This window comes from Amphiura filiformis, chromosome 4, assembly GCF_039555335.1.
Source record: "Amphiura filiformis chromosome 4, Afil_fr2py, whole genome shotgun sequence".
In the NCBI taxonomy this organism is placed as follows: Eukaryota; Metazoa; Echinodermata; class Ophiuroidea; order Amphilepidida; family Amphiuridae; genus Amphiura; species Amphiura filiformis.
In genome coordinates this window covers 66348506-66368232 of record NC_092631.1, presented here as the reverse complement: position 1 = coordinate 66368232, position 19727 = coordinate 66348506, and the positions used below count along the sequence as shown (strand labels likewise).

The 19727-nt window shown below is 37.9% G+C and overlaps 2 protein-coding genes across 2 annotated transcripts; both read left to right on the top strand.

Moving 5' to 3' along the window:
- The first annotated feature begins 7368 nt into the window (after positions 1 to 7368).
- On the top strand, positions 7369 to 10017 carry LOC140151229 (sialidase-1-like). The gene is made up of 3 exons (XM_072173493.1): positions 7369 to 8039; positions 9207 to 9301; positions 9605 to 10017. Exons 1-3 carry the CDS (start codon positions 7412 to 7414, stop codon positions 9905 to 9907), a joined length of 1026 nt encoding a protein of 341 aa, XP_072029594.1. The 5' UTR covers positions 7369 to 7411; the 3' UTR covers positions 9908 to 10017.
- Positions 10018 to 15582: 5565 nt separating this feature from the next.
- On the top strand, positions 15583 to 19212 carry LOC140151228 (sialidase-1-like). Its single transcript, XM_072173492.1, has 3 exons — positions 15583 to 16258; positions 16838 to 16932; positions 17434 to 19212. The coding sequence occupies exons 1-3, from the start codon at positions 15631 to 15633 to the stop codon at positions 17896 to 17898; spliced, it is 1188 nt and encodes a 395-aa protein (XP_072029593.1). The 5' UTR covers positions 15583 to 15630; the 3' UTR covers positions 17899 to 19212.
- Positions 19213 to 19727: the final 515 nt, after the last annotated feature.

The following is a 19727-nucleotide window of genomic DNA, read 5'->3' as shown; positions in this document are numbered from 1 at the left end:
GAGTCTTAACTGCCTGATTGAATCAAGTTGTGAAATATTTGCTGACTCACTGGCAGAATAAGCCAAGTCACATGACATGGGTGTGCTTGGACAAGTCGAGAGGTCAGTGACACAAAGACGTAGCTCCATTTTGGTCATTCTGAGAAAAATGAGTTTAAATATAATGGTCCACATTGACTTTTGGGTCCGTATGCACAAAGATTTAGACCGGGTCTAAATTTAGACCTGGTCTAAGTGGAATTTAGTCTCAGGAGAAAGGATTTTTTAAACTTTGCATTAACATCTTTAGAATTTGCTAGCTACTATTGAAAGGAAATAATAGTAAAGAACCATTCCTGGTGGAACTAAATTCCACTAAGACCAGGTCTAACTTTAGACCCGGTCTAGCTCTTGTGCATACGGACCTTGTACATGTAGTTTAAATGTAGTTTTAACTGTAGCTGGCCAGTGAAACATAGACTTAAAAGTCTATATTTCACTGGCCATTGATTTCAATGGGGTGCTAAATGGAGTCACTTCTGTGTGTTTATTGGAAAATGCTCAAGTTTCTAAAAATTTTGATTTCAAAATCTCATTTTCGCAAAAAAATGGAGTTAGTCTTTGTGTCACTGACCCCTCAAAGTGTGAAAGGATTCTTTAAAATCAAATACCATTGTTAAATTTGGATACAAAAACTTTTTTTCAAGATTTATTCATGTTTCAACAACTCCTCCTATACCTTTGTACTGAGTCAACCGTTGTTAATCCGTGATGAACCCACACTTTTACTGTAGCGTATACGTGAACGCTTGGCGAGACTACGCGTTCTGCGAGAGCGTAAAATTCGTCATGCCTGGAACATGTGTGCGTGCGCAAGCTTTACAACTTTAATTCATTATTTTTCAGGTAGCGGCTAAACATTGCAGTTTTATTCTGTGGTTTTATTGCGGATATCAACAGAGAAATCATCGACGTTTTTGCAAGGCTGAGTGGCAATGATTAACTGACACTCCTCATGAAATAATCATATGAATTTACGATCTTTAGCTTCTTTTCGTTGTTGAAAGGGATTCAATCATGTTTCACCGTTGTTCATCACCGTTTAACAACTCGCGCCAGTAGCGTCTCGTGGTTTACTTACTCGGGCAGCTAAAGCTGCCCTCGAAAAAACCAGCGCAGACTGACGCTGACCGCATCGTTATGAACAACGGTAAAACATGATTGAATCCCTAAATATACATATGCCAAGAGGGGTGAGATTGATTTCAATAGTGAGGAATTATGACTGAATTATGTAAAGTAATAAGCTAAACATTCCATCAATGTTTATTGTATATAACATAACAATGTACATGCTTTATCACAATTTATAGTAAACATGTAATTTTTTACCCTGGGGGTACTCTTACATGTTCCTCTGCCACTTCAAGACCTATTTCAGCTTCAGTCATGTTCCCATCATTTTGTAACATAACCTTCTTTGCTTAACACATGCCTGTTTGTGCTAATATTTTCATCACCCAATAACCATTCTCATCCATTTATAAGCTGTATTCATTTTGTCACTTTTGAAAGCCTGAGCAGCACATACCTACCAAATAAAAAGTTGATGACCCAAGGCCTCAGTCCCTGAATTTCTCGAACAGAGTTATATGTGCTACTGCTAGGTGTTGTGTCAATGCTTGTGCACGCTTTGCAGAGTCTCCGACCTTAGCGAGCAACTGCTTATTGACAGCATTACTTAGCATGATTGGTTTCATCATTGAGTTGTGCATAGTTTACAACATTATACTTTCTGTATAAAATACTGGTATAAGTTTGCATAATGTAGTTTTTCATTGCTTCCAGTTACAGAAAATGGGAAAGCTTGGCATGTGATCTCATATGCAATCATTATTTGGATTGTATGAACATATCTGGTGTCAATATCTTTTCAAAAACAAACAAGAAAGTCAAAAGGTAGCATTTTCTCATTCTTCATGCTTATGTTTTTGCATAGAAACAAACATACAAGTGGATTGTATGGGATTCTAGTTTTCAAAAATCTATGCAATGGAAAAGGAAAAATCACTGATATTTTAAAAGTTCAATTGTTTAAATTGTAGTTAGTTATTATTGAGAATTTTTTAAGTAATTTTTTTAAATTTTAAGTAATTCTACTTACATCAAGATAAATTAGTTAATATTTTTATGTTGGTGTAATATTTACACTAGGGGTGGACATTTAAGGGGGAATCCAAAATTTTTGGGGGGTCTTGAGGGGAATCTGACATTTTTACTATAAGGGGGAATGTTAAGTTTTAAATAGAGAAAAAGGGGAAAACTAGGGGGAATCCAAAATTGTGAGTGAACACAAGGGGGGAAATTCCACTTCCCCGGTATAAATATTGAGCGGTCCCTTAGTGTCTTGAAATCCTACAGTTTCAGTTCCCAATAAATCATATATACAACAATAATTACACATGATAGATGTTGATGAATTACCTGAAAAAGAACTAGGCCCATATAAATGTGGGCCATCCCATAATCATAATTGGAAAATCCAAGGAAATTTGTTTAAACATCTGATCAGATTTCAGTGGCATGTCCAGGGGGGCCTTTGGGGGCTAAAGCCCCCTGCACTTTGTTAAAAATCATGTAAAATCAGCCCTGTTTTGGTGATTTTAGCCATAAGCCCCCCGCATAACTCTGAAAGCCCCTCTGAGCAGCCTGCAGGAACAGATCCTGAACACACCGGTGGATTTTGTCACGTCAGCTGGAAAAAATTGTTCCCATCTGATGATAAACACTGATCATGCTTGACACACCTGTTAAACGTTAGGTATCATGTTTCAAAACATTGCATTTACATTCATATAATTTATGATAATGATCTATTCCCATGCATTGCTAAACATGTCACCCTCCATATTTATTTTAGAGTGAGTAATGTAATCATTACTTCAAAATAATTGTACATTTTCAGGAAGAATTGTGCTTCAGCTTTCTGTCACCATCTTCATCATGCAAATCATGGAATTAATGAAATGTTATAAACCTTTTTATGAGGCAGATTTTTGTACACTTGATTATATATTCCTGCTTGGTATGAGATTTATATGATATAAATAATTTTTGTCATGTTTGTGATGTACTCTAGAGTGCATGTAAACATTGATGTAAAATTGGACAAAGGTATTAAGTGACTATGTAACATACACAATGTAGTATCATTATAATTTATATTCTTAAGGTTTCCATATAGATCTATCACTAGTATAGGTAGGAAGACTAAAGTTGACCAATTTATTGATGTTAACTGTCCTTTTCCATATTCTAAAATATGTCATCTGGGAAAGGGCAAGTGTGTTAATTATGTATTCAAAATGCATGTTATGTATCATGTACATGTGGCACAATAAGTTTTCCCATAAAATGGAAAGATTTGGTCTTTTATTAGCCAAGTATCTGATCATCTCCAAATGTTGAGATTTTTACTGATTTTCGAATGTACATATGCTGGCATTTTGACACATTTTGAAAATTAAAATTTAGATTTAGCATAGCACTGCTTGGCCCTGATTTGGTAAAACGATCTAACTTGAAATTTGGACATTTTGAGATAAATCCATATCATGGGTAATGTGAGGGCGCTCTTTCCATTTGTGACATCCTAAAATCACCACCATGCCACCAAATAATGAGATTTTTATATTTTCTAAGACATTAGATCTGTTTAATAATTTATTTTATTCAAAAAGAAAAACGTCAAGTGTTCAAACTTTACAGCTCTTTTTCTCGAAAGAGCGATTTTAATTTCAAGTTAGATCATTTTACCAAATCAGACAGCTGATGACATGTTTTAATCTATTCAAAGGAGGACAGCCCATCAAGTTCATCAACTTACATACTATCCAATCATTCTTTATTTATTGTAGAAATATTAACACTGAATACATAAACATAAATATGCCATACCAATCTGAGTGACATGTACAATATCATACTGTAGCTTGGATGCAGAGTATATATCTTACCATTCCCATAATCCTTTGCAACATGATGCATACACCCCCATTACTTTGCACAGATTCATTTTCATTTTAAGAATAGACTGGCTAAACATGGGCTGATAGTCAAGAAATTTTGCCAGATATGGATGGGATCTGTTCATTTAGGTACATTTCGTTTAAATATATCAACCCATGTTGCACTATACTATGTCTCATTGAGAGTATCGCCACACAGCGACAACGCCTGGGAAATAATTATATTGTACGGCAGGGAAACTAAATCAATACCCGGGATCAATACATGTGTATCTGCTATGCACGATTTGATATTCAGAGGACAAATCTTTGGATACCAGGGTAGAAAATGATAAATATCTCCCATAATTTTTGCTTTCTAAAGAAGCCAATTGTAAGGCTTGCACTTGAATATATGTGTTGAAAGAACATGATAGTCGATGTCTGCGCGCCATGTTGGATTTTATAGCGGCAGACTCAAATCTGTGCGTTTATATGATTGCGTCGCCAGCGTCTGACCAAATCGCCCTTCTACACGTGTGTATACGCCCCACAGGATTAGGGTATCGTGCGCAATTTGAAGCTGCCACTTCAAAATCCAGCTTGGCGTTACTCTCAATGTGTCGAGACACAGTATAGAATTAAATAGCAAATTAATACAGAAAATTAAAATGGGAGAAATGCATTATGGGAAATGTAAGATATCAATTCTGGCTTGGATGCTAGTGCCAAAGTAACAGTCGTTGTAAATATGTAATATATATAGAAAGGATTATGATAATGTTATTGATATGATGAAATGACTAGAGGAATAAAGGAATCTTAATATTCAACATAAGTTGACATTTTTGTGTAGATCTTTTCCAGGTACCTCAATTTTTCCCATAATGCCCCCACCTTTGTTACTGAACAGACATTGGGCTATTCCAGTTGAAATTCATACAGCCTGATGGAAGATATGGACTTAATCGTCCCACATAGGTGTAGATTTTGATTTTCGAATGCAGACTTGCTAACCGATGTTCCGATTTAATTGGATTCATTCTGATTACCGAGGTCAAAAGGTCACAAAAATCGGAACAGCCCGATTTCCCAAAAATGAAAATAGAAATTAAAAAAAAAAAAAAGTCCCTATAGACAATTCTTATAATGGGCACCCTTTTCACCATTGATGACTTAAAAATTACGGCAAGGTTGGATATGCCGGAAAAATACTTCTAGAAAAAAGAACGAATTGTCCAGTTGCTCTACCAAAAAGGATTAAAACCAAAGTCAATAATCTACCTAGTATTTGCCCCTTTATAAATGAACATGCAAGTTCATGAGTGATTTTTCAACATATTTGACTGTTGGATAAGGCAATATGCGCATTACTTTGAAGTTGGTAATGGGTAAATTACACTGCTTGATAGCACCCAGTTTTGGTTTGTGGTTTCCATTAGAGGTTAATAACTGCGCATCGGTTATTTGGAGGTCATTGTGAAAAATCTAAACATTTTGCCTTTGGAACTGAGGAATATCCGAGGTCCAAAGCAAAATGTTTAGATTTTTCACAATGCCCAAATATTACCGATGCAAAGTTATTAACCTCATTCATAACAGTCACTTTCATGTCTTCACTTTACAAAATATCACACAATTTTCCTCAAAAAATAACAATTTTTATGTTTTGCCTTTCCAAAAATCGATCTTTCTAAATATGACGACCAATAACAGAAGCGCGTATCACAATCTGTGTAAATATGGTAGCGTGCAATCCAAATACAGCGACCAGCGCTTTTGCAATTTGTTCGACGCACAACACGGCGCACACGGAGGTTACTAATACTTACGCTGACGGCGCGGAGGTCCACTCAGCGTTATGCGTTTTGCCAAATAAATAAAAATGATTGGATCGCATGCATGTATCGCGTATATTAATGAGGTTATGAATATTGCAATTATACATTGGTTCTTTCAAATATGAAACGTAAAAACCAGTGGCGACACCAGGAATATTTTATGTTACATGGGGGGGTGGCAAAGTGAATTTCAGGGTGGGCAAAATTGACAAATTTTGGGCCAAATTGCTGCAAAAAGTGGAAATTTACTTAAAGCAATATTATAACATTTTCAAACAAAATAGATTAGCATTTCTTTGCCATAAAATGTTAGCTTTTACTGTCAGATATATCCCTTTTATTTTTAAGCGAACAACTACTTCAAAGCAAAGAAAATTGAATTTACTACCAGCGCACATGTCGCCAATACCTACCACTCCTTCGGTCATGTTGTGGTACGACCCTTTGTTGTGTATATCACCGTCACAAGACGCCAGCGTAGTACTGTGTGTTATGAACATCGTGTATGCGTTAAACTAACAATTCCATCGTAATAATAAAGGGCTGAATCCGCCTTTTCTTCAAAATCTCTGATTTTGACAAAACTACAGCACCTAGAGTCTTGATTTTTGCAGGCTATATTGGTTTAATAAAGTACAATTTAATCGTGTAAAAAAATGAATTAAAAAATTCAGTGAGGGCGTCCTCCTCAGCAAATGTTATAATATGGCTTTAATTTTTGGGTTTTTTCCTCAAACGTGGGGGTGGGCAAGAAAAATTGGGGGTGAGGCCCGGGGGTCACTCCCATTGTGGCCTGTACACCATCGATGATAATCAACTTTTGAAAAGCACCCTAAACAAGGATTTAACCCTTGGCTAAAACGATACCCTAAACAGGTAACATGCGCCTTTTTTTAACACTCTAAACAGGGATTTTATTCCTTGTATCAAATTTCATACCCAAAATTTAATTTTTGCGTATTAGCCATTGCAATTTTGCTACCCTTTTTTTCGATCTGTCATGTTTTTGACACCCTAAACACGATATGCGCGTATCATGCCTACCCACGAAAAACTACGGTACCCTTTTTACGCGTTTTTATTATCACGGATGGTGTACACGCCACAATGGGGTGACCCCCCCGGACAAAGGACACCTAAATTAGTGTAAATTCAGGGTTAGATGATCAACTTAGATCCAGTGGTGGCACAAGGAATTTCATAGGGGGGATGGGGGGGAAGTGAATGTCAGGGGGAATCGACAAATTTTGCGCAAATTGCCGCAAAAAGTGAACATTTATGTAGGCCCCCTAATTTGGGGGATTTTGCCTCAGAAGTGGGGGGGAAGAAAAGTATTTGGTTTATAATGCACTGGTTTATATAGACCGCCATGACGGATGCCCACTCTGCCAGAACAGAATCCCCTGCATTCATGGGCTTTCTTTTTAAAGACATTTCTTGTTTATTTATCACTGTAAACAAAATCACATGACTAAAATCATGTGACCCGAAAGTCATTACACTGAGCAGTGAGCACCACACTGCACGGTGCACCATCGCATGTCGACTGTACTGTGTAGTCAAAAAGTTTAGGCCTGTATTAAAATGTACAAATTACAAATTATTTATTGTTTGATTAGTTGTTCAGTTATCAGTTTTATTTCTGCAACTATCAACCCTGTTATCTATGAGGAGCAGGTAATATGGGTATCAGGACAACAGGCAGAAATCAAAGAATACAGAACGCCAATTGTGATTCGCACACCACCGGGTGATATCTTGGCATTCGCGGCAGGTCGCAAGGTTAGTGGCGGGGATGCTTCGGCCAAGATGATCACCATGCGTCGCTCTACAGATGGTGGCTCTAGCTTCGATACAACTGAGGTGATTGTAGACGATGGAGACGCGACTCCTGATGGACTGAATCTTGGCAATATTATCATAGATAAAGAGAAGGGTTCCATTATTATTTTGTACTGTTTTTGTGTCCGTGATCGGTGTAATCCCCGCAGACCTGCATCAGTTTTTATGACAAGAAGTTTTGATTGGGGCTATTCATGGACTCCTCCAGTAGATTTGGGAGTGAAATCCAAGGATTTTGAAGGCTGGCATTGGTGCCCTGGACCAGGGTATGGGATTCAGAAGATGCATGCTCCAAAGAAAGGAAGACTGATTGCATGTGGACACTCTATTGGTTTCCCTAAATTGATGATGATATGCATTTACAGTGATGGTGAGTAAACCCAGGGTAGTAGGGTACACTTGGCTAAATTATATTGTCAACACAGATTTTAAACTTTTACCATACATTCATGTAAGGCTAATGAAATGAAATGATATTAGTTTCCCGTCACATTTTTTTCAGTGAAATATGAGGTCATGATTTCATTATTCATTATTTTGGAAAATTTCATTATTGTCAAAACTTTCATTTATCTCAAAACAGGTATTTTAAATGCTTAGATCATCATTACAGACATTTTGCAACAGATTGAGAAAAGTTTTGAATTTGTTTTTATTAAAATGAAAAGAAATTTGCAATTTTTGTAATCACTAGAAACATGATGAGGTAAACCTTGAATTTTCATTATTTACCACATCCTCTACAACTGCTGATTATGATCAGCAGGGCATGTCAGACATTTTGAGAGCTTCAATTTTGATTATTTCCATCTCAATTTTCAGATAAATGACTTTTATATGAAAATAAGGAAAGTTTTGATCAAATTTGATTTTTGGTTGTGCAGGTATGAAAAAGTTACATGAGGGCGGGTGACGGGAAACTAATAATTTCATTACATAGGCCTATTATGAAAACATGATAAACTGCCAAACTAGAAACTGTAGACATAAACGCCACAGTGGGGTACTGCAGGGTATTCCTAAAGGTATCACTCACAAGTACCCGGTAAAGTAAATTTTTTATACTTTTTAATAGTCTGTACGATGAGAGCTTAATACACAAGTGTAAAGGCATATGTGAATCGTCAGAATCAGATGGCATCAAGTATTGCAGACGAACCTGAAGCAAACCTATCCGCATTACCATTATCAACATGTAGGTGCAGTTCCCAGAATTCCACTGGGTGCAGGAAGTTTTTGATAACAAACAACTAATCACCGATGTTGAAAGCAGGAGGAAACTGAAGAACCCAGAGAAAACGTATGAGAGAGTGAGCCTGCATTGGGATAATACAGGTGCACATACAGTCCTTGGGCATGGCAGGGGCTTGAACCCGGGACTCAGTGATGCAAGGCTAAGGAGCCACCGCTGCACCAACTCACTACTCCCCCTTTATAAACTCACTCACATCAACTGTTGCTTTGATGTGTTGAAAAGTCAGAATTATGAAGGTAGCGCTTATTATTAAAAGTGTTCTTGTGTATCACTAATTTTCAGATCATGGCGACACATGGCATAAGGGAGCACATGCTGTAGGACTACCTTATGGTGTGGACAAAAATGCAGGGGATTTTGCTCCATCGGAACCTCAGGTCAGTAGCCTACATGCAGTATGTAATATCTTGCCTAGCTGTAGCTTGAGATCCAATTATACCATACCCATAAATTGTGTTACCGATAAAAGTGAAGCCATATCATTTGTACCCTGTAACTTCATTTTAACTTTTTTTAAAGCAATGATCAATAAGCCACTATTGCTCAGAATTTAGTGTTCAATTCCAAATGAAGTATTATTCTTTGAAAATGATGCCGTATACTTCTCCTTCCCAGCATACCAGCTTCCATAATTACTGGTTTTATTTTTAAATTATTTCATTATTTTGTTATTTTGACAGATGATAGAACTACCAAATGGTACATTACTCTTCAATGTTAGAAATGAAAAGCATTTCCACTGTAAATGTCGGATGTGGTTTACAAGCACAGATGGAGGGCACACATTTCCGATAGAGCAACTACGAATGGATGCAACCCTAGTAGATCCGTCATGCCAAGGAAGCCTTCTTCTCCATAATAACATAACATTCTTTTCTAACCCAGCTAGTGAGTCTCAGAGAGTTAACATGACTCTACGATGGAGTTTTGACTATGGAATGAGCGTGGTCAGGGTTTTTAAATGTGTACAGCAAAGGAAGTGAATACTCATGCCTCACATCAATTGATGACAATCATTTAGGGTTGCTTTATGAACGGGATGGTTATCAAGAAATTTCATTTGCCAAAATCAGATTGTATGCAGATGGATATAGGTCTAGTAAAAAAGCTCGCCAGTACAACCATGACAACAGCAAGCAAGTTGGCTTAACATGAATACTGTACTACATATATTAGTGTAGGCCCATGAATTTTTAAAGCTTTTTTGGTCAAAAAAGGTCTAATTTTGAGGAAGAAAGTCCACTTTTCACAGAATTGCCCCCCCCCCTCCTTGGAAAAAAGTCCCCTTTTTCAAAATTAGTACCCCCCCCCCAAAAAAAAATCCTGGCCATGGGCCTGTATTAGTGTGGGGTGTGTGGGGGGGGTGAAAATGCATTGACTCAAAAATTTTGTGGAATTTCTCAGAGCCCCTCTCAACTAGAATTCATGCCAACTTTCCAGCTCTAAACTATGACAAAGTAACCTCTTGTGTAATATAGGGCGAGGGAGGGTTCTTAAAGGTGGGTCCATGGATGTGCAACAGGTTTGGGGTGTACGTATTTTTGGAATATAGCTGTGTGTTGTAATTTTCAGACAATTGCTATTATCAATCCATCATAAATTAATATAATTTGTTACGTATATATATATATATACGCACAAATGGAAATACCCATCCGATCGTCTACCCAGGGTAACCTTACCCAGGGTAACCTTACCCAGGGTAACCTTACCCAGGGTAACCTTACCCTGGGTAGACAATGTGATTGGGACTTTAATATAGAGTTACGATGCATGTACAACATACAGCTGTTCTTATACAGCTCTCTAGAGCATTCTAACTTGGGGTGATCACAAAATACGTCCCCTACTTGATGTAACAAAACAAAAATCACAGTGTCAACCCAGGGTGACCGTTGAAGACATTTTGTCATCCTCGGGTTGTTAATTTAGTGTGCGTGTCACCCTGGGGTAGTCGGGATGTATATACTTTAATACACATGTAAGATGAATATAGTTGAACATGTAACATGAATATAGTTAAGTGAAGTGATGCTTATTGGGAAAGTTCTATACATGTAAAATAAGCGCTCAATAATATAATATTGTCACCACATGTATATTGTCAGTAACCAGAAATGCATGTCTTTTCCTTTATTAAAACAAAACCAAAATCGCAGTATCTACCCGGGGTTATCGTTAAGGACATTTTATTAACTTCTAGTTGTTATTTTACACCTACATGTCACTCTATTTGGACTAAACCATAAGAAATGAACTTCGAATCTTGCAGCACTTGCATTCAACCATTCGGCGAATCGCATAAACACATGCGCGCTGTTGTATTTACAGTGTTCCCTAATTCGATAATCTGATGGTATGTAATAGCGTTAAACGTATAAAAGACGTATAATGTTCATAGACGTATAATTGTGATAGACATTACACGTTGGCAAGAAGTCATACGCCATATACCTTGTTTGTGTTAGCATAGTAACATCACACGCAGTTATATATCCAGATTTTAACAAAGTAATATAGAGTCGACCCAGGGTAAGGTTACCCTGGGTAACCTTACCCTGGGTAGACGATCGGATGGGTATTTCCATTCGTGCATATATATATACATGTACATATATTATATTGGTGTATCAGGGTGCTGCAAAAATCTCATCTTATTTTTGGGAAGCAGAGCTGTGTGGATGTAATCTTGTGAAAGTTGATCTGTGTCAAATGTTTTTAATATTTTTATAAAATATTGCATTAAAAGCACCAATTTTGGTTCATTTCAAAAACAAAGTGCACACACACACAAAATTCTTTTTTGATCATTCCGTTGGTCAGTGGAAGGCAGCACATTCTTTGGCTTTTTTGCTGAATTTTGAGCTTGTTTTATTGGTTTCAAGAATATTTATGGTCAGTGTGACAGTAACTGATATGTGTCTTCAATTCCAGGGCACACCACTATAAACAAATCTTCATAAAAAAACAGGTAAATGTAAGGCATAGCAATTTTTTCTACCCCTTGGGATTATTTAAAGAATAAATTTGAAAATTTGAAAAACAATACAAAGCATTAAGCGCACGGATAGATCCACCCCAAATTGGACAAAATAGCCTGTGAAATTAATGGCAAATAGTGCTACAAGAGGGGTTTAGAATCTGTTCAAAGAAGCCTTTATAATTAATATTTACAAAATTGTATATTTTAATCCATGCCTATTTTCAACCTGCATTAAAACCTCCTTAGTCTCCTTACCATTTCCAATCACAGACTAGTTAAGCAGCTAAGTAAAATTTATGTGATTTCCTGAACATTGATGACTGACCAATTGCATTTCTTTCAATTTAGTCATATAACAAACATATTTGCAGTAGAATTTGGTACAAAGTGATTGTCATTGGGTGTTGTCATTGTTGTGCGACATTCTATAATCTTTTATTGTTTTTAAATACATGTACATGTACATGAAGTGTATATATTATGAGTTCTGGTGATGAAGAAACATTCCAATGCTTAATTTTTATTAATAATATCATGTCAGGTGCATATGAAATTGTTATATTGGGCAGTTGTACATAAAGTTTTCTAAAATATTTCACAAATGTATTATGATGTGCTATTAAATATTTAATTTTTGTTAAATATATACATTTTTGTGTTTGCTTGATATAATCTATCTATTAAAGGAGGATTTCGTGATCGTAGCATCCTATTTTTATGACATTTTTCAGTAGATATCCACAAAAAAAAGCTTACTCCCAAAATTTCAGTTGATGCCGATCTTGCGTTAACAAGTTATGCATGGTTATGTGTATTACACTGCTCCATAGACAATGTGTTGTAATTTCGTTCTGGTATACCAGAACGAAATTCAAATTTGACAATATTTTTGCTAAACGAATTTATCTGCAAGAAATGTTTGGTACATAAACATTATGTATATATAGCGCCAGAGGTTTCCAGCGATATAAAAATCTCAACTTTTTTTGAGAAAAGTGGGGGGATGAGGTTGTGGATAACGATATGCCCTTTTAATATGCAAGTACATTTGGGGAGGACTTTAAGGTTAGAAATTATAGGTAGAGATTGAGGTTAGGGTCAGGATTGTGATTGGGGTGGCAGTTTTGATAGGGTTAGAGTCTGAGGATAAGAGTCAGGGTTACGATTAGGCCTTGGGTTATAGGTTAGGGTTAGGGTGAAGTTTAGAGTTATGGTAAGGATTAGGGTTAATTTATAATACTTTTAGTTCGGTTTTAGGACTAATGACCCTTCGGACTATCGACCTGTAACCCTTTCATTATGAATGTTAATCCCTAAAATAAGCTAGCAGCCAGCTGACAAAGTAGACTTGCTACCCCCGGGCTTGCTACAAGGCGCATCCTTTAATCCGTAGAAAAAGAAGCTGAATACTTTCGATTCATCTGAATCTAATGAGCTTATTTGATTTTACTAGTCGAAATTGCATTATGATGCTCACAAGGATTTGAACCATGTATACTACTGGTCAGTCGCTGCATGAATGAAACGTAAGGTTTCTCATTAAAAAAAGACTTCACAAAAATATTGAAGTGTCTTCTTTAAAATAGTGCAAAAAGCATTAAAATCCGTTCTTGAGGTATTTGGGATTGTGCAAATAGACATTTTATGGTTTTTGAATCTTCAAGAAAGTTTAAATTTTACTGCAGACATTTTAAGTCCCCCATATAGACGCAAAATAGTCTCAGACTCATTTTCTTGGGATTGCAGTAGGGGTCATAATTGTTTTTACACCAAAAATAGGGTGGTTGTAAAATTGTTAAGGGCTGTGACTCAAAATTTTCACGCACTGCGCACACATTATTTTAAGTTACAATCGAAATGTGTGCACAATCTTTACTTATAAAATGCAAATTTTTTGCATGCTCAGCGCGTCTTATTTATACTTCGGTCATAAAAAATTAATATTTTGGTTCTTGTCCACTCCCTCCGCAATTTCTGGGATTTGTCAGATTTTTCTTTCAGATTTTGCAAATTTTTTAATAAGACTTTGGAATACTTTATTTTTAGAAAACTTTATACATATAAATAAGTTTATTAGAGAACATGGAGCACTTCCAAGACTTTTATGGTACTCTAGGGGATTTATCCCTCAGAATCTCACATTAAAAAAAGTGGCCTCCTCCTTTCCTCAAGCACTGTTGGAAAAGACCAAACACTACTAACAATGCTAATTTTACATTGGGAAAAAAAACCTCCCTCCCTCATCAATTCATGAAAATGCTCTGGACGAGAATCAAAACATGATCAAAATTTTAATATGCTCTTGGTAGGCCTACACACTTTCGTTACACTTACAAAGTTTTTGTGAGCTCTGCGCTTTTACTTCTGGCAATGAATAATCTGTCTCGAGTTGTGTAAGTGGGGGGGATTTTCGCCCGAGATAGGGGGCCAAAAATTTAGCTGGGGGGTCATAAAAATGACTGTGTCACTGACATATTCATGACCCCCCCCCTCCAAAGAAAATGACATCCCCATCATGATCGTGGACATGGCTAAAATGTGACCGGGGGCACTTATTGAACACAAATGACCATATGGCTACCCGTATGTTCCCCCGGCGGAAACGGACCCCCTTTTTGGATTTCGCAGCTCCAAGTCCCCCTATCATAAGGCCTATCCAAGGCCCGGGGGGCACTCCAACTTTGGAAATGACGCGTATGTAGGGCTGTTAAGACCCCCTTTTTCAGCATCGCTGTCACCCAAAGACCCCATATTTTTTACGAACATATGTTCTGTCACCCGAAGACCCCTTATTTTTTCATTTGATCTGTCACCCAAAGACCTTTACTTGTTCAATTTTAACAGCAACTTTCATTTATCACTGATTTTGTCACTAGTGATAAAACAAAGAAATTTGAAGCCATTTAGAACTAGAAATTCGATTTTCAAGGTTTCTGATCTGTTGCGCTGTTTTGGCTCTCACCCAAAGATTCCATTTAAAAAAAAGGTCATGCTCTCACCCAATGACCCCATATTTTTTGCATTTTGCTCTCACCGAATGCCCGTAGTGCGAAAAAGTGCCCATACACCGTCCATTTTAAATTGAAGTGCCCCCCCCCCCCAGACCCTTGATTTTGATAATTTAAGCTCTGAAAGACTCATTCCTCATATTTCTTGTTTTTTTTACAGGCGACCAGAGAGCCAAGAAAAACCCTTCACTGTTCGCCTGGGGTTCGGGACTGTTCGCCTCCAAAAGACCCCATTTTATTTGTTTGCAGCTCAAGACCCTCTTTTACCGGTAGATCCAAAGACCCACGGCCACCACCTCAAAGTTTCGTGGGAACATACTACCACAAAACTTTTTGACTGTGCCTCCCCGGCCCCGGGTGCCTCCCATGGTAGCTGACATGGTGCCTCGGACTGCCTCCACCACCGCATGGCCGCACCGGTTAAAAAAGCTTGTCTTTTTTAAAGGCAGTTCTTGTTTATTTACAGGCCAAACGAAATCACATGACTAAAATCATGTGACCGTAAAGCCTCCAGCATACTCTCCTGCCGCTTGCCGCTGCGGCAAGCGGCAGGGCGTTTCAACCAATGACAAGCTTTTATTGTGTCTGTTTGTCTGCAATGCGCGTGCGCCACGCCGCTCAGCGGCAAGCGGCAGGGTAGTATGAAACCAGCATTATGTTGACTTTTGATATTCATTTGCTGTACATGTAATTCGATAAAAAGCTTAAAATTAAAATGTATAAATTACACATTATTCATTGTTTGATTAGTTGTTCAGTTATCAGTTTTATTTCTGCAACTATCAACCCTGTTATCTACGAGGAGCAGATATTATGGGTATCAGGACAACAGGCAGAAATCAAAGAATACAGAACGCCAATTTTGATTCGCACACCACCGGGTGATATCTTGGCATTCGCGGCAGGTCGCAAGGTTAGTGGCGGGGATGCTTCGGCCAAGATGATCACCATGCGTCGCTCTACAGATGGTGGCTCTAACTTTCATACAACTGAGGTGATTGTTGACGATGGAGACGCTACTCCTGATGGACTAAATCTTGGCAATATTATCATAGATAAAGAGAAAGGTTCCATTATCATTTTGTACTGTTTTTGTGTCCGTGATCGGTGTATTCCCAGCAGACCTGCATCAACTTTCATGACAAGAAGTTTTGATTGGGGCTATTCATGGACTCCTCCAGTAGATTTGGGAGTGAAATCCAAGGATTTTGAAGGCTGGCATTGGTGCCCTGGACCAGGATATGGGATTCAGAAGATGCATGCTCCAAAGAAAGGACGACTGATTGCATGCGGACACTCTGGTGTTTTCGCTACAATGATAATGACATGCATATATAGTGATGGTGAGTAAACCCAGTTGTTTTCACTCAGCTAAATTGTATTGTCAGCACAGACAAAGTTGGTCAGCAAAGTCGGTCAGGGCAAGGCTTGTAAATTTATTAAATATTAAATTCCTACATGTATCGTGCTGAAGATTCACATTATTTTCGAGAGGGACTCAATCTTCCCAAATTCCAAGGTAATACTTACCTCACAGGCTTACTGGTGAATCATCAGAATCAGATGGCATCAACTATTGCAGTTGAACCCGGTGCAAACCTATCCGCACCACCATTATCTACATGTAGGTGCAGTTCCCTGAATTCCATTGTGTGTAGGAAGTTTTTGATAATGTTTACAAACAACTAATCACCAATGTTGAAACCTGTGAGAGCGAGCATGGATCGGAATAAACCAGGTGCACATACAGTCCTTGGGCACGACGTCGGCAGGGGCTTGAACCTGGGACTCGGTGAGTGGTGCAAGGCAAGGGAACTACCGCTGCACCAACTCACTCCCTCTACAAACACTCACTCAGTTTAACTGAATTAATAAGGTAACGCTTATTATTAAAAGTGTTATTGTGTATTACTAATTTTCAGATCATGGCGACACATGGCATAAGGGAGCACATGCTGTAGGACTACCTTATGGTGTGGACAAAAAAACAGGGGATTTTTCTCCAGGGGAACCTCAGGTCAGTAGTCTACATGCAGTACAATATCGTGCTGAAGATTCAAATACCATTCCCAATTCCCATAAATTGTTACGAATAAAAGTGAAGCCATCTTAATAAGTTACATGTCATTTGTACCATACCATGTAACTTCATTTTAACTTTTTTAAAGCAATGATCAATTAAGCTACTTGCAGTTCATGCCATTATGCACTATGTGCGGGAGAGCCTCGAACTGGCAGCATACATGAAAGGAAGAATTATGTAACCTTACACAGAACGTTATGACTAGTTCAATTCCCATTCATGTATGCTGCCAGTTCGAGGCTCTCCCTCACATAGTGCATAATGGCGAACCGTGCAAGTAGCTTAATACAATGTGTAAATAAGCCACCTATTGCTCAGAATTTAGTGTTCTATTCCAAATGAAGTATTATTCTTTGAAAATGAGGCCGTATACTTCTCCTTCCCAGCTTCCATAATTACTGGTTTTATTTTTAAATTATTTTGTTATTTTGACAGATGATAGAACTACCAAATGGTACATTACTCTGCAGTGTTCGAAACGAAAAGCATTATCACTGTAAATGTCGGATGTGGTTTACAAGCACAGATGGAGGACACACTTTTCCGATAGAGCAACTACGAATGGATGCAACCCTAGTAGACCCGCCATGCCAAGGAAGCCTTCTTCTCCATAATAACATAACATTCTTTTCAAACCCAGCTAGTGAGTCTCAGAGAGTTAACATGACTCTACGATGGAGTTTTGACTATGGAATGACGTGGTCAGGGTTTTTAAATGTGTACAGCAAAGGAAGTGAATACTCATGCCTCACATCAATTGATGACAATCATTTAGGGTTGCTTTATGAACGGGATGGTTATAAAGAAATTTCATTTGCCAAAATCAGATTGTATGCAGATGGATATAGGTCTAGTAAAAAAGCTCTCCAGTACAACAGCAAGAAAGTTGGCTTAACATGAATACTGTACTGTTAGCGTTTGATTTCACCTACAAACATGGACTTTTAGTCCACACTTATTTAATGAAAAACCACACACTGCGAAACATGGACGTTCACGGTCGTAAGACAGCGGCAGAGGGTGCTATACAGCATAACTTTGCATATGGGGTAGTGTCCTCTATTGTAGGTGTAATAGCACAGAAATATCACAGAAGTCCACATTTGGATTATGATATGTCTGTGTGTGTGGGTCCACCGTCCACGGTTGCAATGTTAACAGCCACGGTTGTCATTGAAAACGTAGGGTGTGTGGGGGTGGGACTGCTTGGTTATACCGGGGGCACTCCAACTTTGGAGGTGACGCGTATGTAGGGCTGTTAAGACCCCCTTTTTCAGCGTCGCTGTCACCCAAAGACCCCATATTTTTTTATGAACACATGTTCTGTCACCCGAAGACCCCCTATTTTTTCATTTGATCTGTCACCCAAAGACCCTTACTTGTTCAATTTTAAGTGCCAGCCCTACACCTATATCCATTTCAAATTGAAGTGCCCCCCCCCGTTATACTGACATGTGTTTAAAGTAGAGTGTGTGTGTAATTTTGGTTCATTTTGATGGAAAGGATTTTAAGATATGACCTTGGGAAAAGTTTCTTTTTTGGCTTAGTGTATTTGCAGTATAGACCTTGGTACTAAGTGATTGGTGTTGTAATTTAATATTTTATTGTTTTCAAAAAATGAAGTGTATATATTGTGAGTTCCGGTGCAGATGAAGAAACATGCCAACGCTTAATTTTATTAATTTATTATGTTATGTTATGTGCATATTTTGTACACAAAATTTTCTAAAATATTTCACAAATGTATTATGATGAGCTATTAAACTGTATATAAATTTTGTTGAATACATGCATTTTTGTGTTTACTTGATACAATCTTTCTATGATATAAGTATATTTGGGGAAGACTTTAAAGGGTTATGATTAGGTAGAGATTAGGGTAGGTTCAGGATTATAATTAGGATGGCAGTTTTGATAGGGTTAGGCTAGGGTTTGGGTCTGAGTTAGGATACGAGTCAGGATTATGATTGGGATGGCAGTTTTGATAGGGTTAGGCTAGAGTTTGGGTCTGAGTTAGGATACGAGTCAGGATTATGATTGGGATGGCAGTTTTGATAGGGTTAGGCTAGAGTTTGGGTCTGAGTTAGGATAAGAGTCAGGATTATGATTGGGATGGCAGTTTTGATAGGGTTAGGCTAGGGTTTGGGTCTGAGTTAGGATAAGAGTCAGGGTTATGATTGGGATGGCAGATTTGATAGGGTTAGGCTAGGGCTTAGGTCTGAGTTAGGATAAGAGTCAGGGTTATGATTAATGCCCTGGTCCCCCCCCCAACTCAACACAAAGGTTGGTAACCATAAGAGTTACCAAGTAGCGCTGAAAAGGGGAAATTTTTTTACCAGTAGCGAGGACCCCGAAATTGGCAAAATAGGGGTATTTAATTTGCACTGTCCACGAAATTTGACTATAAAATTAGCAAAATAAGGGGTATTTAATTTTGCACTGTCCACGAAATTTGGATAAAAGGGGTATTTTGGAAAACCCGGTAATTTAAAGTCAATATCTAGTCTCATTGAAAAGGGGTCTTTGAAATTCTAGTCATTGAAAAGGGGTGTTTGAAAATTTAGTCATTGAAAACCACAAAAAGGGGTTGTTTTTGGCTAAATTTTGTCCTTGATTTTGTATGAAAAGGGGGGGTAAATTTGATGAAAAATCTTTGCATGGGGGGTCTTTGAAAGATTTGGTAACTCTCATGGTTACAAACTTTTGTATTGAGTTGAGGGCAGGGATTA